Raw genomic sequence first — 19,107 nt, forward strand, 5'->3', positions numbered from 1 at the left:
TCCCGATAATCAAAGACACATTTGGCACGGCGCTGGGCCCAGCTTTTTTACCCACTTGCTTCTCTCATAGTGACAAACGGCGTACGCCATCCTACTTTAATGCTAAACGTCAAATGATATTGCATTGAATTCATGACTAATCGGGGGTGGGGGGGGGGGGGACCTCAATATTTTGGACACATCCTTCGGGACTAAAAACAACAAAGAAAACAATTGCACTTAGCCAACAAGTTGTGAAATGTCAACTTCTTAGCGAGCCTTTCCAAGCAATCCCATCTTACTTACAGAGCGCAACGTTTCTTTGGTGCTTTTTGCTCCATGGTCTTCTTTTCCTTTCGGCTTTTCCCTTCAAGGGGTCGCCACAGCAAATCATTGTCCTCCATTTTTAGAGGTTTGATCCGCATGTTTGTTTTGGCAAGCTTTTACATCGGATGCCCTTCTTGACACAACCCTCTGTATTTATCCGGGCTTGGGACCGGCACAAGAAGACTTATGTCCCTTTGTGGCTACAGAACAAGCAACTCACTTATTAACGACTTGTGATTAGAGTAGTTTTTGCGAATTATGATTGGCTAGTGACTAGCCAACCATAGTTTGCGAAAACTCTGCCGTTGACCAGAGCCCTCAAGAAGGTGTTAGTGCCCCTTTTGGGTTGCCAACTCGAAATCTGATTGGTTAAAGCAATCGTTTTATTGGCATTTGATGCAGAACTGATTGTGAAGGCGTCCAGGTAGATTTCTGACCCTGGTGACAAATGATGGCTAAAATGTGATTGGTTAAATGCTTAAATACCATTGTAATCACAGCAAATGGTCTGCTTAAACAAACAAGCGGCGGCAAGAATAGCGTTTCACAGAACGGATGAGGAAAGGTACAGAAAAGCTGCTTTGAACTCCATGTGCTGCCCGTCACCTTCCGCCGAACTCTACCTTCACGCACAAGCGCAGTTATCTGGACTTGGCCTTGCCATACACCCGATCCCTCATCCTGACCTCGCAAGCGCACGAGCGGGAGGGGCGTCTTTGGGAGGAGGGAAAGCAACATGGATGGCAGGTGTCAGTTGAGCCAGCACATTTCAAACATCCTGTGTGTGTGCGAGAAACGTTAAGCTTCCTCTGTGGCAAAAACAATTAAAAAGAGGGGCAAGTAGGGGGGCCTCGGTCTGTATCATCAATTCTGCCGTGTTTTTATTTCTTCAGGCAGACTAAAATTGCCTGACCCAAAATGCAAACACATCCACGTTTGCTCTCCATCTTATTCAGTGTCACACGCGAGGACGGCGGACGGTCTCACCTCTTCTAGTCGTCCAGAATCGGCGTTGACATTATTTGTCCGGGTGTCTTTTCGTCGTTCGGTGGCCCCGCGGTGGCCACGCATGACATCAAGTGCTGCAGTGGCAAAATAGGACATGAAACGTCAGCGGCGGGAAGGCGTTTTCACAAACGTGAGATCGCTACGCGTCTGACAGTGCTCACGTGGGCCGCGTTTTGTTATTCCGTGGTCGTTTGGGGCGCGGGGAAGGGGGCCAAATACGAACCCGGCGAATCTGTCCGTCACCGGGAAAAGTGCGACTCGGCCGCAGTGCTAAATCTCACGCTCGCTGATGCTTTGTGTGGCATAAGAAGCGGCTAGCGCGAATCCACCACCTGGTCTCGCGTGAACGATCCCGAGAGCGAGCCGCTTGCGACCCTCCGGCCCCGGACCGTCTGCGATGGTTTCAAACGGCCGACGAGGCTATTTTCAAACAGCAAGCGTTCGACGAAGCACCTTGGCGGGCTCGCGGGTCGAGAATTGCAACGGTCTTTGGAGCCGTCCCGGGTGGTCCCGCAAACAATTGTCTTAGTCACCGACTCGTTCGTATTTGGGGACGATAAGACGAGTCTGACAGCGCAGGACAAGCGATGTCCAGTCGCTGTTCGTTTCCGTCACCTTCTCGCAAGCACTCGCGTTACTCCATCTCGGCTAACTATCCGCTAGCCAGCCCGCTAAAGCGCAGGCACGCCAAATATGAGCAAGACGCCAGGAAGACAAATAGTCAAATTCAAACCTCACCAGCCCTGGCGCAAAGGTCCGTCGCCTTACAACATTCCGACGATATAACACAAAATGTGCTCCACGGTGTTTAAAAAAAAGAGGAAAAAAACACTGTCAACAAAATGGCGGCTGGGTTGAATCAACACAGAGCCCCGAAATTGATCTTTCTCGTCATTCCTTCTTCTTGGGAGATCAAATCCTTCTTCCTTCCAGCCAGCGGGATCCTGTATTTCTTGGGATGTGTCGGCAAAATCCACTCGGTCGCCGTGTTAGCGGATCCTGGATGTGTCAGCAAGGGGCCCTCTCGTCGGTTGGGCCTCCATGGCGGCTCAGCCCGCGTCGCGAGTGTCAGCCCAGCACTGGCATTCTCGGTTGGGGGGTGGCGGGGGGCGTTGGGCGGGCGGAGGAGAGCAAACGTCACTCGCTCGCTTGCACGGGGAACAAAGTCTCACGTGAAATCATTTCATTTCTCTTCCGGCTGCTGGCGAGAATCAGGTGGCAGCTGTCAGTCACGTCGAGTGCCTGTCAACGCCACGTCAGGTTATCTCGTTGGCGAATCCGTCAATCATGGAGCTTGACGGTCGTGGAGAACAGACCGGTCAATAAATGAATTAGGCGTCTCGTTGAATAAGTGATCATCCCAAATAAACGATGAGCAAAAACAGATCTTGTTTACGGTTCTCGCTTGCATCTAATCTGGTCTCGGTTCCAATTTTTTTAGACAGTTTGGGGGTCGTGCACTCTGCCGCACTTCGACACGTTGCACCTTTGTTCCGGACTCATTTCAACTCGTGGTCGAAAAGTGGAGATTGGAGCAGTTATTTATTTGTGATGTCTTTTGAAAGAATGTTCGCGACCTTTTGTATTGCATTGAAGGTTGGAATGAGGGTTCAATACCTCCATTTCTTTGTTTCCTCATTCTAAAAGAATCGTTCATGTGGTAAATCGGAAAATCCTCAATCCTGTGATCATAAATTGGGGTCTATTTTGGACTGGATCCATGTCCCAAAACGTCATGATTTACATTCTGGGAGGTGTTGGCAAAGAGAATTACACCCCCCACCCCCAAAAAAAAAAAAAAAAAACATGGAAAAAAACTGCAGCATCCGCATTTGGGAAATGTCCCCCCAGGTCCAAGCTCAACGAAAGCCAAACAAGTGCTCCTTGCAACAACAAAAGAATGAACTGCCTGCTAAAGTTGCGCTTTTACGTGGCAGAGCAGGCGTGAAGAAATGATCTAACTTTCATCGCGGCTTTCCAAACCGGAGCGTGATGCTGATTCAGATCAAGCGGCAACATGAGCTCGCAGTCTTATTCACAATCCACCCCTAAACTGCCATTTCCCGGGCACGGGGGGAGGAATCGGGTCCGCCATTTTCCTCGGTGTCGAGTTCCGAATGGACCATTGAGGAAACGTGAGCCGGAAGTTGTCTTTGGCCAAGGTTCCTGCCGACATGAAGAAAAACGTACGAGGCCAAATGTGCGAATGAAGGAAGAGTCAGAGCTGCAAGCGGCGGCCATGATGGTCGCCGGCTGGCCGGGAAGGAGGTGAGCAAGCCCTCGCTCACATGGCTTGCCTCCCTCGCTCTTCTGTCCTCGTGGAGTCACCTTCGGCGGGCCGGGGGTGTCTGTTATCAACGCCGTCCAGGCTTTTTCGGCACACTGGACAAGTATCGTGCTGGAAGAGGGGAAAGGGTCAGCTTCGTTAGCATTTTGGGGGGGGGTGTTGGCACGAGCATGATGCAAGTTTTGAAAAAATGTGAGCACGGGTGTGGGTTGGGGAATCTTTTCTTTGTTGCGCCTCATTGAATGGAAATGCGGAAGGCGGCGTTGCCCCTTACCAACTCAAGCCAAGGCACGATACATTGGCTGTGGAAGAAATGGAGGCAGGGCAGCTGGCGGGCACACTCGCCGGGCGAATACTCCTCCCGACAAACGCTGCATTGCGCTCTGCAGTCTGAGGGGACCAAGACAAACCCTGACGCAAAAGGTCAAGGCAAGAAAAGCAGTCCCCGTATTTCTTTGTGGTGATTTTTCAGGGTGCGTCAAATTGTCATTTGTGCGCCATTTTGACTTTGGACACGAGGAAGTACGACGGTCAGTCGCATGCGTCATGATGAGATTCCTCACCCGTCTGCTCTTGAGAAATGCAAATTGTGGGCAATGATGAGATCGTGTTCTTTTCGGCCGGGGGGGGACCCGTGCTCTCCAACTGCCCCAATAACTGGGAGGACAAACAAGGAGGCTTGTCACTTCTGTTTGATCTTGTGTCTTTGAAGAGCACTCCGGATTGTGTTATGAGTCTGGAACGGCGAGATCTCATCTCATCTGACCTCTGTGATGACGGCATCCAGGCCTCCCTGACCCCACGCGTAATCTGCCGGGTTGGAGTACAGTTGGAGCATGCTGGATCTGCTCCATCCGGAGAAACACAAAGTACAAAGGAGAACATTTGGTCATTTCATGAGACAAAATGTGAAGGTGCATCCCATCCAATCCTATACCCAAATAAATTTGGGAATGGCACAGAATGAGCTACCATCTATTGTCTGTCTAGCTAGCTGTCTATTAGCTATCTATCCAGCTGGCTATCTATTTGTTGGATATCTGGTAGCGAGCTACTTGGCTGGCTATCTATAGACTATCTAGCTAGATGGCTGGCTATCTGTTCGCTATCTATCTGGCTGGCTAGCTATCTATTAGCTAGCTGGCTGGTTAGCTATCCATTAGCTGGCTAGCTATCTATTAGCTTGCTAGCAGGTTAACTGGATATCTATTAGCTATCCATTGGCTAGCTAACTGGCTATCTATTGGTTTTCTGGTAGCTAGCTGGCTAGCTAGCTAGTTTTATATCTATTTGAGTTACTTCTGTGTTGAGTGAACGCTGGCGCATGTGGCTGCCGCTGCTCACCCACAGAAAAACTGATCCTGTGACTGTAAAGTGACCTTCTGAGTTTTGAAAGGCACTTACAAATGAAATGTATTATTATTATTACATTATTATTAGTATAAAATCCAAAAAGGATCCAAAGAGGCATTTACAATGCGGCCGGTGCGGCGCTGGAGTTTCCGTTGGTTGTCAACAGGTCGGCCAAGAACTGATGCACGATCCTTGAATGCCCCCCCCCCCCCCCCCCCCCCCCCCCCCCCCCAAAAAAAAAAAAAAAAAAAAAAACACACAGGAAAAATGGTTTGAATCAATCCATCCATAGTTTCAGATCTGTATCAACACACCCACACACACCCTCCCACTTGAGGCGTTTGTTCAGGACCAGGTGAGCTCCCCTCTCCAGGCTGGGCCAGAAACCGCAGCTCTGCGTCACCCGGCGCCGAGACGGGAGGACGACGGGGAGCACTTGGCGACATCTGGCCCTCGCGGCGCTCCGCCTCGGACGCTGGCGGGTGCGACAGCAGAGCGGAGCGCTCCATGAACAACAGCTGCCACAGCTTGCCACAGACGCACAAGACACGGCGGCTTGACACAAACGCCTGCGTTTGCTTGGAAATGTAACAAGCAAAGTTTTACCTCGGAGAACAACGAGTGAGCGTGGTCGCTGGTCTCCGGCGTGCTGTTCTCCAGGAGTCTGGACATCACAACAAAAAGCAGGTTCCCCCGTTTTTCCCTTGAATTTCCAAAACAGGAGCCCAATCCCCAAATGGTAGTGCACCTGGAGTCATGTTCCACTTCCTCAATAAAGTCAGACTTGCAACTGGGGCAGACAAAATCCTGCAAAAGAGAACGTCAACTCGTTTTACTAGCTAGTAGCCATCGTATCGTCTCAGTCACAATTCAGCTGCAGATCCAAAAGCTGAAGGCGGTCGGCCTATTTTCCTTTCAAGGGACGCTTTTCATTTTAGATTTGAGAAGCCAACAAACCAACTGTTTAATTCTTGACATTTTTCTGTTGTTTGTTGTATTTGCAACGTGTATAAAGTGCCGTTTTGTACGTTGCTCAGCCCACTTTGTCAGCCATGTTTTTCTGCGGGGAAATTAAAGCAAGCGATGATGCCGCGTGATGTCGCGGCAATACTGGGACTGTCAGAACTGTCTGAACACAAAATGTGACCCCCCCCCCCCAGGTCATGAACTTGCCTGGGGAGCGAGCGGCCTCACAAACGTCGTCACAGAGCAAGAAAGACGAAAGCGTTGATGCCCACAAAACGAAACGGCGTTCAGCTGAGCGTGTATCAAAGTTAAAAAGGAGCGTCAGACCACGCCCCGGCCCGCCCCCTGGTACCATGCAAGTAGACAACCGGACACCAGAGGAGTCTTCTAAATATGGAGTCACTCCGGATTTTGGTGTCAGAACATCAAGACAAAACCAAAACAATGCGCTCAAAGGGAGAAAGTAGCGCCGGGTGGCGGATGAGCAACTTCAACGTACTTGACACAAAGTAGTGATGGCTGTTTTCGGTGTAATCGGAAAGCGCGATGCACATCCGGGGGGGGGGTGCTCCGACTAAACGCGTGTCCTAAGGTCTTATGGCGAGCGGGGACCACTTACCGGGAGCTGCGGTTGCGTTTCACGCCTGCAGCAGTGACAGAAGAAACGCTGCTGCTCAATTGTCGCCGCCGCGGCCTCCGCCATTTTTCCATTCGGTTCCAGGTGGGCGGGACACCCGCCACTCCACCCCACAAGTCCTTATAAATCAAAACATGCGACTACGTAACAAAACGTGTCGTTTCCACATCCAACGTCTGCTCTGACGCGTACAAAGAGTTGACAAAAAATGTTTCTTGGCTGGCTGATGTTCGTCGTCAAAACGCAAAGCAGCAACTGGGCGGAAAAAAGCAGGTTGAAAGACGTCATGGTGGGCGCAGTGTGCCTCGAATGAGACAGGTGGCGCCAAAAAGACAGCAATGCTTGTTTTGGTTTTAATCTCCAAAAATCCAGAATGGCACGTGTCGTGTCGCACGCAACAGGCTCAACAAGCATCTCTCCCGGTTGACGGAAAACGCGGAAAATAAATGTCAGCGACCGTCTTGGAGCCTATCAACAAGGAACACTTTATGGCTTCGGTTATTTCCCCTTCTTTTAACAGGACTGGGGCGCCTAGTAGTCGGCAGAGCGGTTAGCACGCTAGCTTCACAGGGCAAAGGTCGGGATTTGGACTGCAAACTGCTTCAATTCTTATTTGCCTTGAAGGGTTCCTTTGCACGGGAAGACAACGGCTGTGCACAAACGAATCTCGGCAACAAAAACAAGGCAACGCTTCCAGTCAACAAGCCGTGAAAGCTAACAAGTAAATGTGATGAAGCGCCTTTATGGACACAATCACTGTTTCCATTGTTCTTTGGTCAATTTCCAGTGCTGAGAAAAGCAGGCGGGGAGGGGGGGTATTAATCATGTGGATATGGTGAAGAAATGTTTTTTTTTTTTGTGGGGCAGGGTCGTGTCCCTCCAGTCCCCACTCCATTCCTTGGATTATGGTGGGTCTGGCCACATTGGAGTTTTTTTTTTTTTTTTTTTTTTTTTTTTTTTGGGGGGGGGGGGGGGGGGGGTGTCGAATCAGTCCATCTTCTGGCGGTTGTTGTTGAGGGGGGTGTGGCCATTGGGAAGGTAACCGTTTTTGGGGGTTCGATGGAGATCGCCGCCGCCGTCTTCGTCTTCGGAGTCCGTCTCTTCTTTGTCACTGCGCTCGTCTTCAACAATGTCCTGCGGGGGAGGGGAGGGGAGAGGGGGTGAGACGCAAGGTGAAATCCCATCTGGTGCGGCGCCTGAGGCGAGACCACGTCGGCGGGGCGCTTCTTACGTTGCCGGGGAGGAACTTGATGACCATGCGCACGATCAGCCCTGCCCAGAAGATGTGCAGAGCCAGCAGCACCAACAGCAGCCCGTTGAAGAAGTAGAAGCCCAAGAAGGGCTTGTAAATGCTCATGGGGTACACCAACGTCGCGTGGATGATGCTGGAACGGGACAAGGGGGCGTCATCGCTCAACAACAACAACAAAAAAACACACTGAAAAAGAAGCAAGTGTGGCGCAACAATTTACCAAAAGGGGAAAACGACCAGGCGGGTGATGATGAAAACCACAGCAAAGACCACAAAGATCAAGTTGCACGTCCTCTTCCAACCTGCGTAGTTGAACATCTTGGCTGACTGAGGAGATAAATAATAATACATTTCATTTGTAAGCGCCTTTCAAAACTCTCGGTCACTTTACAGCAGTGGTCTCAAACACGCGTCCCGCGGGCCAACTGCGGCCCCCGAAAGAATATTTTGCGACCCGCCTTGACATGAAAGATTAATGTTAATGCGGCCCGCATGATTGATATGAATGAAACTTGTGTGTGGAGCTGAACAAACCACCATTTTGGAGCTACAGAGGGAATTTAATCACAGATTTGCAGACTTCAAGACGCACAAAGCTACATTTCAAATTTTTGCCGACCCATTCTCTTTTGATGTGTAAGTTGCCCCTCCTGTGTTCCAAATGGAGCTCTGCGACCTACAGTGCCACTCTGCACTCAAAGCCAAGTTCAGAGATGTGAATGGAGAAGCAGACAAACTTGGGCAATGTTTGAGAGAGTTAACCCCCAGCTTCCCTGAACGTTGTCGAATGTTCAAGCGGACCATGTGTCTTTTTGGGAGCACATACCGTATTCTTGGGATTATACGTCGCTCCGGATTATAGGTCGCACCAGTCAAAAAATGCGTAATTAAGAAGAAAAAAAAAACATATATAGGTCGCACTGGAGGATAAGTCGCATTTTTGGGGAAAATGTATTTGATAAAATCCAACACCAAAAAACATACATGTCATCTTGAAAAGCAATCTAAAATAAATTAATTAAATTAAAATAAAATAGAGAACATCAGGCTCCGTTTGACTTCTTTTTTTTCCCCAACATAACACCGCAGCTCTCGCTCTACGCAACTCCGATGGACTTTTTGGTAACCCAGAACAGTCTTTTACAAGCTAGCACCAAGAACATGCTAACAAGTTTACCAAAATATCAGGTTTTACACCAATTCCAAGGAAATCTTCATCCTCTGTGTCACTTTTAAATAACTCCCCCAACTCGGCAGGTAGACAAGGCGCCACTTCCTCTTCTCTGCGCTCTTGCGGTTTAATGTGAAAATAACATGTGAAATGATATACAGTAATAACAAAAAGCATATATAAGTCGCACCCCCGAACAAACTATGAAAAAAACTGTAAAAACCGAAAAATACGGTACTTATATGAGCTCTTCTCCACCTTGAACTTCAATAAGTCCAAGTACACGTCCAGACTTACTGATGAGCATCTTCAAGCTCTACTCAAGAGTTTCCACTGACTCCTCCCTCAAGCCAAATGCGGCTCGGCTTTGCGAAAAGAAGCGCTGCCAGGTCTCTAGCAGCAAGAGAAGCCATGACAGTTCATGTTCAATATTTTATTTCTGTTCAGACAGTTAAAGGTTAAAGAACTGCGAATACAGACATTTGAAACTTTATTAAAGTAATTAGTTTCCTGTGTTTTTTTTTCTCAGTCGTCTGTACCTGCCTTATAATTACAGTGAGACCTCAACTTACAAACACCTCAACTTACAAACTTTTTCTTACAAACGTCAAATTTATGAAAATTAAACCTTATAATAAGCACTATTTTCATAATACACACCCACCACGGCTGGCGGAGTGATCTTCGGCGGAAGCACACGACCGAACAGCACCAGAGGTTAAGTTACCAACAGTCCTTATGGAAGGTGACTCTCCTTCCATAAGCCATCAACGACCATCAAAAAGGCAATTCACTTTGACCTTCGAACTCCAACGCCATTCCATCAAGCCATAAATGACCATCACAAATGTAAATAAAGTGACTTTATGATACAGTGCACGGTATTTCTTTCATTACAATACAATAGCACATTTATTATAAATAGAATAAGGTATGTTGTGTGTAGTTTTAAGGCTTATTTAGTTGAAAAGTATATTTTATGGAAACCCGGGAACTGATTATTCCCATTTTAATGGTTTCCTATGGGAAATCTTTTTTTGAGATACACACTTTTTGCCTTACACACTCTGTCTGGGAACCAATTAAATTCGTAAGTTGAGGTCTCACTGTATTTTATTTATTTATTACTGGTTAATTTAGTTTTTATTCATTTTTCCATTTAATTCATTTTATCTCATCTCATCTCATTGTCCGTACCGCTTATTCCTCATTAGGGTCGCGGGGGTTGCTGGAGCCTATCTGAGCTGTCTTCGGGCACGAGGCGGGGGACACCCTGAATTGGTTGCCAGCCAATCGCAGGGCACACAAAGACATACAACAGTCACTCTCACACTCACACCTAGGGACAATTTGGAGTGGTCAATCTGCCTGCCATGCATGTTTTTGGAGTGTGGGAGGAAACCGGAGGACCCGGAGAAAACCACACAGGGAAGCCGGACCGGGACACGAACCGGCGACCTCTGCACTGTGAAGCTGGTGTGCTAACCACTCGACTACCGGGCCGCCCTAATTCATTTTATGTGTGTTAAAAATAAAGATTTTGAGAACATTCGAATGTTTTATCTGTGATTTTTCTTGTGAAAATCCTGATGCGGCCCAGCCTCACCCTGACTCTGCATCCAGCGGCCCACGGGTAAACTGGAACGGTTTTTCTGCAGGTGAGCAGCGGCGGCCACATGCGCCAGCGTTCACTCAACCTGGGAATAACTCAGATAGAACCTAGCTAGCTAGCTAACAGATATCTAATAGCTAGCCAGCTACACAGTTAGCTAACTAGCTAGATAGCCATATAGCTAATAAGTAATAAATAATTCCACCATGATGTCCCTGTTCACTGGTGAAAAGACGCTTTGATCCTCTCCTCTTACACCTAGAACTGCTTCATGTCACTAAGAGGGTACAGAAAGTGCTTAAGAATGAATGACTCTGTCTGTGTTGTCATATTATTAGTTTTTTTTGTTCTTTTGACGTCCAGACGGTGCCGCGAGAGTGGCTGCCTTTGCAGCAGCTCCTGTATTGTTTTTCTACTTTCATTCCTTTTAAAACTTTGCTGCTGTGAAATGTAAAGTTCTCCACTGCGAGACTAATAAAGGCAAATCCAATCCAATCAAATCCAAATAGCCAGCTACATAGATAGCAAATAGATAGCCAGCTAGGTAGCTAGCTAATAGATAGCAAATGGATAATGGACTTCATGAAACGGCCACTCATTTTTGCCTTTTTCATTTCACCTCGTACAGTGATGCCGTGAGAAATATGCTGCGGAACGGAGAACACACAGCAGAGGCCATTTTTCACAATTTTTCAACATGGCCGCTTTGGCCTCGGGGTGGGTGCATTGACGAGCGAGGAGAGCCAGGTAGGAGACATAAATACCTCCATGAGATAGTCGGAGGCATCGTGCGCCAACATGATCAAAGTCCCTCCCTCTGATGTAGTTGACCAGCCAGGAAAAGCCAACCAGCAAAATGGTGGCCACGTGGTGAACCACCTGTTCTTTGAAATCCTGCAAAGAAACCACACAAAGACAAAAAGGAGAAGAAGAAAAAACATTTAAATTTTTATTTCACAGAATATATCTTTAGGGTTTTGGATTTGCTGGGGGCGGGTGCCAATAAAGCGCCGGTCAGACCTCTCGCAATGTTTTTCCCTCCACGAGAGGGCAGCTTTTGTCCATGTTAGGGCTATATAGCTGGCTATCTCGCTGGCTAGCTATTAGCTATCTATTAGCTAGCTAGCTATCTATTTGAGTTATTCCGGGTTGAGTGAACGCTGGTGCGTGTGGCTGCCGCTGCTCACCCAGAGAAAAACCTATCCCGTGACTGTAAAGTGACCTAGCGAGTTTTGATAGGCGCTTATAAATTGATTATTACTACTACTACTACTACTACTAATAATAATAATAATAATAATAACAATTATTATAATTACTATTACAGTGAGACCTCAACTTACAAACACCTTATCTTACAAACATTTCATCTTACAAACTTCAAATTTCTGAAAATTAAACCTTATAATAAGCACTATTTTCATAATACACACCCACCACGGCTGGCGGAGTGATCTTCGGCGGAAGCACACGACCGAACAGCACCAGAGAAGTTATCAACAGTCCTTATGGAAGGTGACTCTCCTTCCATAAGCCATCAACGACCATCAAAAAGGTCAATAAAACTTTATTTTACAGCACAATTTATTTCTTTAATTACAGTCCTCATGTAATGTGCCTCTCTTTCCAAACAGCAATTCCGTTTGACCTTCGACCTCCAACGCCATTCCAAGCCACCAATGATGTAAATAAACTGACTTTATGATACAATGCAGTGTATTTCTTTCATTGCAATACAATAGCACATTTATTATACATAGAATAAGGTATGTTGTGTGTAGTTTTAAGGCTTATTTAGTTGAAAAGTATATTTTATGGAAACCCGGGAACGGATTATTCCCATTTTAATGGTTTCCTATGGGAATTTTTTTTTAGATACACACTTTTCGCCTTACACACTCTGTCTGGGAACCAATTAAGTTCGTAAGTTGAGGTCTCGTTGTACTATAATAATCATGGTGGTGCGGAACGCCGGCAAATAACATCAAATGGGAGCAAAGGTCAATTGACCCCATTCCAGCCCGACTTGATGGCCGGCAAAGGTTTTTTCCAAAGAAACACGCACAAAATTGCACCCGCCTACCTTGCGCTTGATGTCGTACGCCACGCTCACAAGCAGGGACACGTAGAAGCCCAGTTCTATCATGTAGTACCAGTACTGCGATGGCAGGAGTGGCTGGGACAAAGGACAGACGGCGACATTTGACACTATAGATCGATGTGATTTCCACCCGGGACAACTTTGGGAAAAAAAAAGATTGACGGTTACCATCTTGGGGAAGTTGTCCCACATCCTCTTCATGTCATAGAACCAGGGTTTCTGGGAGGGGGGAAAGCAAGCGTTAGGATGGAGTCGCCGTCGTGGCAAAGGGGACCATTTGGGTGCCACTTGAGCAAGGGTGTCAAAGTCATTCTTTTTCCTCTTGGGGGGCCGCTATGAATTTGGGGAAGCCATTGGAATGTTTCATCCCCTCCACATATTCCACGGAGTGAATGGAGGACTACTTTTCAAAATAATGAGGGTTATTGTGGTTGACATGTGTGTTCGGATTTTACCAAGCATCGTCATCCTTGACACGCCTGATTAGATTTGGAGGGCCGAATAACATGAAATGGCGGGCCAGATTTAGCACGCGGGCCTCAACTTTGACACCCTTGAGTGAAGTTCAATACGTGTGTTGCCACGACAACAACGTTGACAAACTTGACTCACGTCAATCAGGGTCGCCAGGCCAGCAAAGAAAGCAAAAAGGTAAAAGGTAAATCTCCAACTGGAAGACAAAATGGTGGTCACATTCAACATGATGACAGTCAAGCGCCAAGACGTCGCCAAACGCCGCCTTGCGCCTCCTCTTAGCCCGAACGACGCGCTTCTAATTGACGTCCAAATCCAAAACCGAGCTTCACACTTAAAAGTCGACGGGGGTTCCGATTCTTAGCTTGGAGCCAACCTAGTGGAAAGGGAGGATGCTCAAGTCCCGCCCCTGCCCCACCCCCCAGAAAGTGCTTTATTTGAGGTACAGTGATACCTTGGCTTACGAACTTAATTGGTTCCCAGACAGAGTGTGTAAGGTGAAAAGTGTGTATCCCAAAAAATTATTTCACATAGGAAACCATTAAAATGAGAATAATCCGTTCCCAGGTCCCCATAAAACATAATTTTCTTTCTAATTTTGTAAGCCTTAAAACTACACATAATATTTTATGTATAATAAATGTGCTATGGTATTATAATTAAAGAAATAAACTTTACTATATAATAAAGTCGTTTTATTTACCTTTGTGATGGCTTGATGGAATGGAGTGGCTGGTTTCATCAGCATTAAACACTTGATGAGGAACATAGCCTTTTTCTTTCACAATCTTGAGGAATGATCCCTTGTAGGTGCTTTCTCTGTGATAATTTTGCCTTGTTTCTCATCAATTGTGTTCTGTTTAGCTGGGATGATAGCTTTTTGCATCAAGTGTACAGATGGCTTGTGTGGGTTATTTGTGGAGCCTGATTGATGGGATATTTTTAACTTGCAGTCTACACTCTGCTTTTAAACTATCAAAGTTGAAACTAGTCCAAATTTCACTGTTTTCTATCCATTTTATCACTCTCTGTCGTCTGCCTGTCTATTTAATGTTTAACCCCCCCCCCGTCACTGTTGCGTTGTTGACCAATCACGTGGCTTTAACCAAAGACTGGGGGCGAGGAATAAAGAACAAAAACAGTCGGCTGCCATTTTGTTGTTAGAAGAACGGGCTAGTTCGCTAACGACACATCACTCATTGAGGCAGCTCCGTGTATGAAAAAAGTTCGTATCTTCTTTTCCTTTCGGCTTTTCCCTTCGTCGCCACAGCAAATCAGTGTCCTCCATCTTTAGAGGTTTGATCCGCATGTTTGTTTTGGCCAAGCTTTTACGTCGGATGCCCTCGTATGCCAAGGTAAAATTTTCATAAATTTAATGTTCGTAAACCGAAAAGTTCGTAAGCCAAGGGGTTCGTAAACCGAGGTATCACTATACCTGGCTTCCTGGAACTTTTTCATCTTGCTGGGGCGGTCCTGGTTCCGCCGCCGCTTGAACCATCGTTGGACCTGTCGCAGCGAGTAGTCCGTCTGTCGACTTAACTTTTCTAGGGAGCTCTGAAAACAGACAGCCATCAGACATTTAATCGCAAATGGAGAACGCTAGCGAGGGCGCCAATTCCTGGCGTTCCTCCGCTAACCTGCGTCGGATGCTTGGCGATGGCGCAGAAGTGGGCCTCCAGGATGGGATTGGAGGGCGGACTGGTACGTTTTTGGTCCCTGACTCCCAGCAGGGACGCCAGAGGAATGGCCACCCACCTGTCAAAAGTCGAAATCAAAGGGGGAAGGCAGGACCAGCGGGCAAACCGCGACCGCAGACGACGACCGACCTTTCAAAGACGGGTCTGAGGACCAGGAAGCCCACGGCGATGGGGATGAAAGCCCAAAGGTCCGGCAGCTGAGGCAGGACCACGTCGGGGTCCTTGAGGTCGGCCCAACCGTACCCTTCGGGGAACCAGATCCAGTCCGCCCACAGATACTCGCCTAGCCAAGACCACATCCTGGCGACGGAACCACACGGGAAGCTCACAACTGGCCCTTGAGTCCCATCCGCGAGGCATCCCGCGCCACGCTTCTTGACCGGACAACGCGTGTCCAGTAGTCCAAGATGGCGCCCGAGTAGGCAGCAGTCAGCAAGTGCTCTCATGAGCCTTGCTTTTTTTGGTTGTTTTTGTCTTGCTTTGTGTTTTCTTTTGTCACTTTGTGTTATTGTGCGTCGTGTGGAACGTAGATAGATTGTTTTTCAGCATTTTTGGCCACGACATTCATCAGGGAGGACAGTGCTGAGCGGTTGCGCCTTTTCGGCAGCATGAATATGCCAGTACTGTTTTTGAATGGGAGGAATGTTGGTGCCATTTGACTGTCATCGCTGGACAGCTCCGGGTCCATTGTGCTTTTTTTGCGCCTGTAATGGGCAGCATCTTCACAGCCCCGCTTTGTTTAGCGGAAAGGTCGGTGCTGTTGGACAGTCTGCGGCTGGATGAATGCATGGCTTAAGGAGCCCGCGATAAGAAGAAAGGAGCGTCAGCGCAAAGCGCCAATGCGGATGTAGAACTGACGCAGCTTGGAATTGAAGCGGATTTATGTGGGACAGGAGATGTGAGACAATCTCTTCGTCAATGGATGCTACAGCTGCGTGTTTGCTTTCAACATTTAGCTTGTAGTCGACGTGCACATTCCACCATGATGTCCCTGATCCACTGGTGAAAGGACACTTTGAGCCTCTCCTGCTTCATGTCACAAAGACGGTACAGCAAGTGCTTAAGAAGGAATGACTCTCTGCAGTGGCGGTCCGTGCATTTCACACCTAGGCCTTCAGTGAAGTCCTGCTTAGTCCGACTTGAACAAATATCCCTCGTAATACCATAATTTATGACACAACGGTTGGAGATATCATTTACAAAAGCACACTCACGCAGTACTGGGCGTGGCATCACCTTAATCGTCTACAACACAGGCTATTTTCCGGAGCAATTACACATCAATAAATCTGCATCAGCAATTAGAACTTGTCACTATACGTGATACTGCAAACACTTAAAAATAAAAGGAAATTTAAAATCATTTGTCCACAAAGTTTTATTAAGTCCACCAAGAATATGCAATCTTTAACAAGATTTTACGCTAAATTACAAAATGTCAGTTTAATATAAGAAAAGCAACAAGAGCCATTGTGGGTTGAAAAAGCGAGTAGATATACTTGGTTTTTCTGCTAAAGTTTCCGGGTCTGATCTGTTGTAGCTTGGTTGATTTGCATAGCGCTGCCTCCGCTGAGGGCTGAGGTAAAGTGAGTATCCAATCACAGGACGCGTACATGTTCAACGTCATGTTCAACGCGAGGCCCTCTAGCTGGCCCTACTGTGCCAACTCGTGATCTGATTGGCTATCGCGACTATATATCAACTACATGTGCCCGTTCATGTACAGCGCACAGACGCCCTCACTGTTGATTCTGAAGGCGTCGGTCAGATTTCATACAGCCTGGCGACACAAGCTCGCTGAATTGTGATTGGATTAAAAACTCTAACCTAAAACTACAACACTGAAAGGAGCATAACAAAATGGATATAATATAACATCAAGAAAACAGTATGTAGAATAATTATATATATATTTAGAAAAAAATACTTTTTTAATGAAATTGACTTTTATTATAATTATGATAATGATGTCTGATTATGTTAGGCCAGCAGAGAAGTCCTTGCTGGCTCTGACGGCCCACCACTGACTCTCTGTGTCTTTGACGGATTGGATTTGCCTTTATTAGTCTCGCAGTGGAGAAATTTACATTTGTGTTGTTATATTGTTTGTTATTTAGTTTTTTTTGTTCTTTTGACTTCAAGACAGCGCCGTGAGAGTGGCAGCCTTTCCATCTACTTTTATTCCTTTCATCACTTTGCCGCTGTGAAATGTAAATTTCTCCACTGCGAGACTAATAAAGGCAAATCCAATCCAATCCAATCCAGATATGCCGTCCACTTCCTCAAACAAATCCCTAGCAGTCTCGAAACAGACAAGGACCACGTGAAGCTTCATTTTCGGAACGAGGCAAATATCACTCTGAGCCCATGTGAGACCCCCCGAAACATTTCGGGATGGCCTTCTCGGAAGCCGCATTACAAAGTTGTCGGACTGGAGTGACTTGGCGAGGTCGCCGCTGGTGTGCGAAGCGTCGAGTGTGGAGCGTTCATGTCCTGAACTGCCTCGTGTGTGCAGCACGTCAGTCACATTTGACAAACCTTCAATCGGAATTGCATACTTTCCGATTCGGCGGTCGCACGCGCGCCACAAAGCAAACGGCGACAGTGCCACAGATTCAACTTGTCCAGGACAGAAAAGGAAAACTGTGGAAAACTTTACCTCCTCGGCGGAGATGGTCGTAAAATCTTGGAGCGTTCATTTCATGGAGTATCTGCGGCGGTAATTGCGAACCAGTCGGACAGCTCCCGCCGTTCGACTGGCTGCACCCACGAGGAAGCGCGGCGCACTCATCGCCAATTTTGTCCTCAGCCAAAAAGCGGCGTCACGTGAGCCCGTCTGTATTTTGCTCTGGGGAAATAAGTCACCGCCCCCCCCCCCCCGCCCCCTTTCAAACAAACGCAGCCGCCACACATGCACACTGTCAAAACTAAAAGGAATCCGCAGCTGGGCTGACTTCATGAGGCGCCACGGGCTCAATATTTAGGAGAGGATGCTACCGTCAGAACAACTGGCCCACCAAATTCTTCCCAACGGCCAAAATAATGACAGAGTTCAGAAAGAACATTTGGAATGTACATTTTACCACTGTGTAACGAATAAAGGCTCATCTAATATTACAGATTGAGTACTAGCTAGCTAGCCTGATACTTTGGTTGGCCTAGCTACCTCGCTAGCAAGCTAGACAGCTAACTACCTAGCTAGAGTAAATGTAGAGATGGACTGGATTGGATGTACCTTTATTCGTTTCGCAGTGAAGAAATATACATTTCACAGCAGCACAGTGATGAAAGGAAGAGGAAAGGAAAGAAAGAAGTACAAAACCAAAATACACGAGCTGCTGAAAAGGCAGCCAATCTCGCGGCGCTTCTTGAAGTAAAAAAACAACAACAAAAAAACTACCTAAACATATGACAACACAAAGACACAGAGAGTCATTCATTCTTCAGCACTTGCTGTACCCACTTTGTGACACGAAGCAGTTCTAGATGGAAGAGGAAAGGATCAAAGTGTCCTTTTCAGCAGTGTATAAGGGACGTCATCGTGGAATGTGCACGACTACTACAAGCTAGCTGTTGAAAACAAACACGCAGATGATGAGAGATCGATGGAAAAGACAAATGACAAAAAGGCCCAGAGTTGCAAAAAAATGCATTGCGATTGGTCACGTTGACGGCGGCGCCTCTTCAAAGTGCCCATTCCGGACTTTAAAACTCATTAAATGCCGGTTCCAAAGTCACGGGGGCGACTCTCGCCCTTCATCTCATCATGTTAATCATGGTGAGAATTTCATTGAGGTCGCCACATGCTATTTCTCACCGGCAAAAAAAAAAAATCACTCGTCTTCCTCATTGTGTCACATCCACTGGAGCGATGTTGCTTTTACAATCGCAATCGCAAGTCAGGCTTCAGGGGAAGGTGAAATTCGGACATGGTCTTGCACTTGCAGCTTTGATAGCGTTGCCACATGGGCTTCCGCAAAGCTATCAAATGGATTTCATTTTACCAGCAAATGTTTCTTTCCAAAGAGCTTCATGCAAGCCTGCAGTGCCGATTATTTGAAAAAGCCAAAAGTCATTTTGTGATGCTATAAGCTTGCCTTCCATTTCATGACATGGAGAAAGTGAGAAGAGTCGCAAAGAAATACTTTAAATTGATTTGAAAACATGCACTTATGCCAACTCTTGAAAAATGTTTCCGTCACACGCAAATCTTGAATGCATCGCCGGTACTTTGCTTGGCCGT

At 47.0% G+C, this 19,107-nt stretch overlaps 2 protein-coding genes across 9 annotated transcripts in view; both read right to left on the reverse strand.

Annotated features, from left to right (window-relative positions):
- Positions 1-2,837: 2,837 nt before the first annotated feature.
- rnf115b (ring finger protein 115b) lies at positions 2,838-6,777 on the reverse strand. Of its 8 annotated transcripts, none has more exons than XM_089023358.1 (9): positions 6,540-6,777; positions 5,703-5,761; positions 5,561-5,618; positions 5,269-5,481; positions 5,077-5,145; positions 4,368-4,446; positions 4,165-4,258; positions 3,876-3,991; positions 2,838-3,712 (listed from the first exon to the last, which is right to left on the reverse strand). In XM_089023358.1, exons 1-9 carry the CDS (start codon positions 6,629-6,631, stop codon positions 3,599-3,601), a joined length of 894 nt encoding a protein of 297 aa, XP_088879484.1. In that variant the 5' UTR covers positions 6,632-6,777; the 3' UTR covers positions 2,838-3,598. The 8 variants fall into 8 exon arrangements, with proteins under 8 accessions (XP_088879484.1, XP_088879482.1, XP_088879486.1 ...); XM_089023356.1 differs by having other exon boundaries at positions 3,876-4,012; XM_089023360.1 differs by having other exon boundaries at positions 3,876-4,012; positions 5,269-5,429; positions 6,540-6,756.
- Positions 6,778-6,896: 119 nt separating this feature from the next.
- Positions 6,897-19,107, reverse strand: part of LOC148882654 (ceramide synthase 2-like) — a 13,540-nt gene continuing 1,329 nt past the window's right edge. The window contains 11 exon segments of the mRNA XM_089023355.1: positions 6,897-7,691; positions 7,789-7,942; positions 8,030-8,136; positions 11,357-11,407; positions 11,409-11,486; positions 12,676-12,768; positions 12,862-12,912; positions 13,306-13,363; positions 14,603-14,721; positions 14,805-14,922; positions 14,994-15,164. Coding sequence (XP_088879481.1) covers positions 7,545-7,691; positions 7,789-7,942; positions 8,030-8,136; positions 11,357-11,407; positions 11,409-11,486; positions 12,676-12,768; positions 12,862-12,912; positions 13,306-13,363; positions 14,603-14,721; positions 14,805-14,922; positions 14,994-15,163 — 1,146 coding nt within the window. The 5' untranslated portion in view covers position 15,164 and the 3' untranslated portion in view covers positions 6,897-7,544.

This window comes from Hippocampus bargibanti, linkage group LG20 (assembly GCF_051943395.1).
Source record: "Hippocampus bargibanti isolate YZ-2025 linkage group LG20, ASM5194339v1, whole genome shotgun sequence".
Classification (NCBI taxonomy): Eukaryota; Metazoa; Chordata; class Actinopteri; order Syngnathiformes; family Syngnathidae; genus Hippocampus; species Hippocampus bargibanti.

What these genes read in the sequence shown, in the direction of transcription:
- rnf115b (XM_089023356.1), bottom strand. Translation starts at nt 6,631, where the DNA reads ATGGAAAAATGGCGGAGGCCGCGGCGGCGACAATTGAGCAGCAGCGTT. An exon ending in TGGATGCCGTCATCACAGAG is followed by an intron (nt 4,259 to 4,367) that starts GTCAGATGAGAT and finishes TTGTCCTCCCAG; the next exon opens with TTATTGGGGCAGTTGGAGAG. An exon ending in TCGTGCCTTGGCTTGAGTTG is followed by an intron (nt 3,713 to 3,875) that starts GTAAGGGGCAAC and finishes CCCCTCTTCCAG; the next exon opens with CACGATACTTGTCCAGTGTG.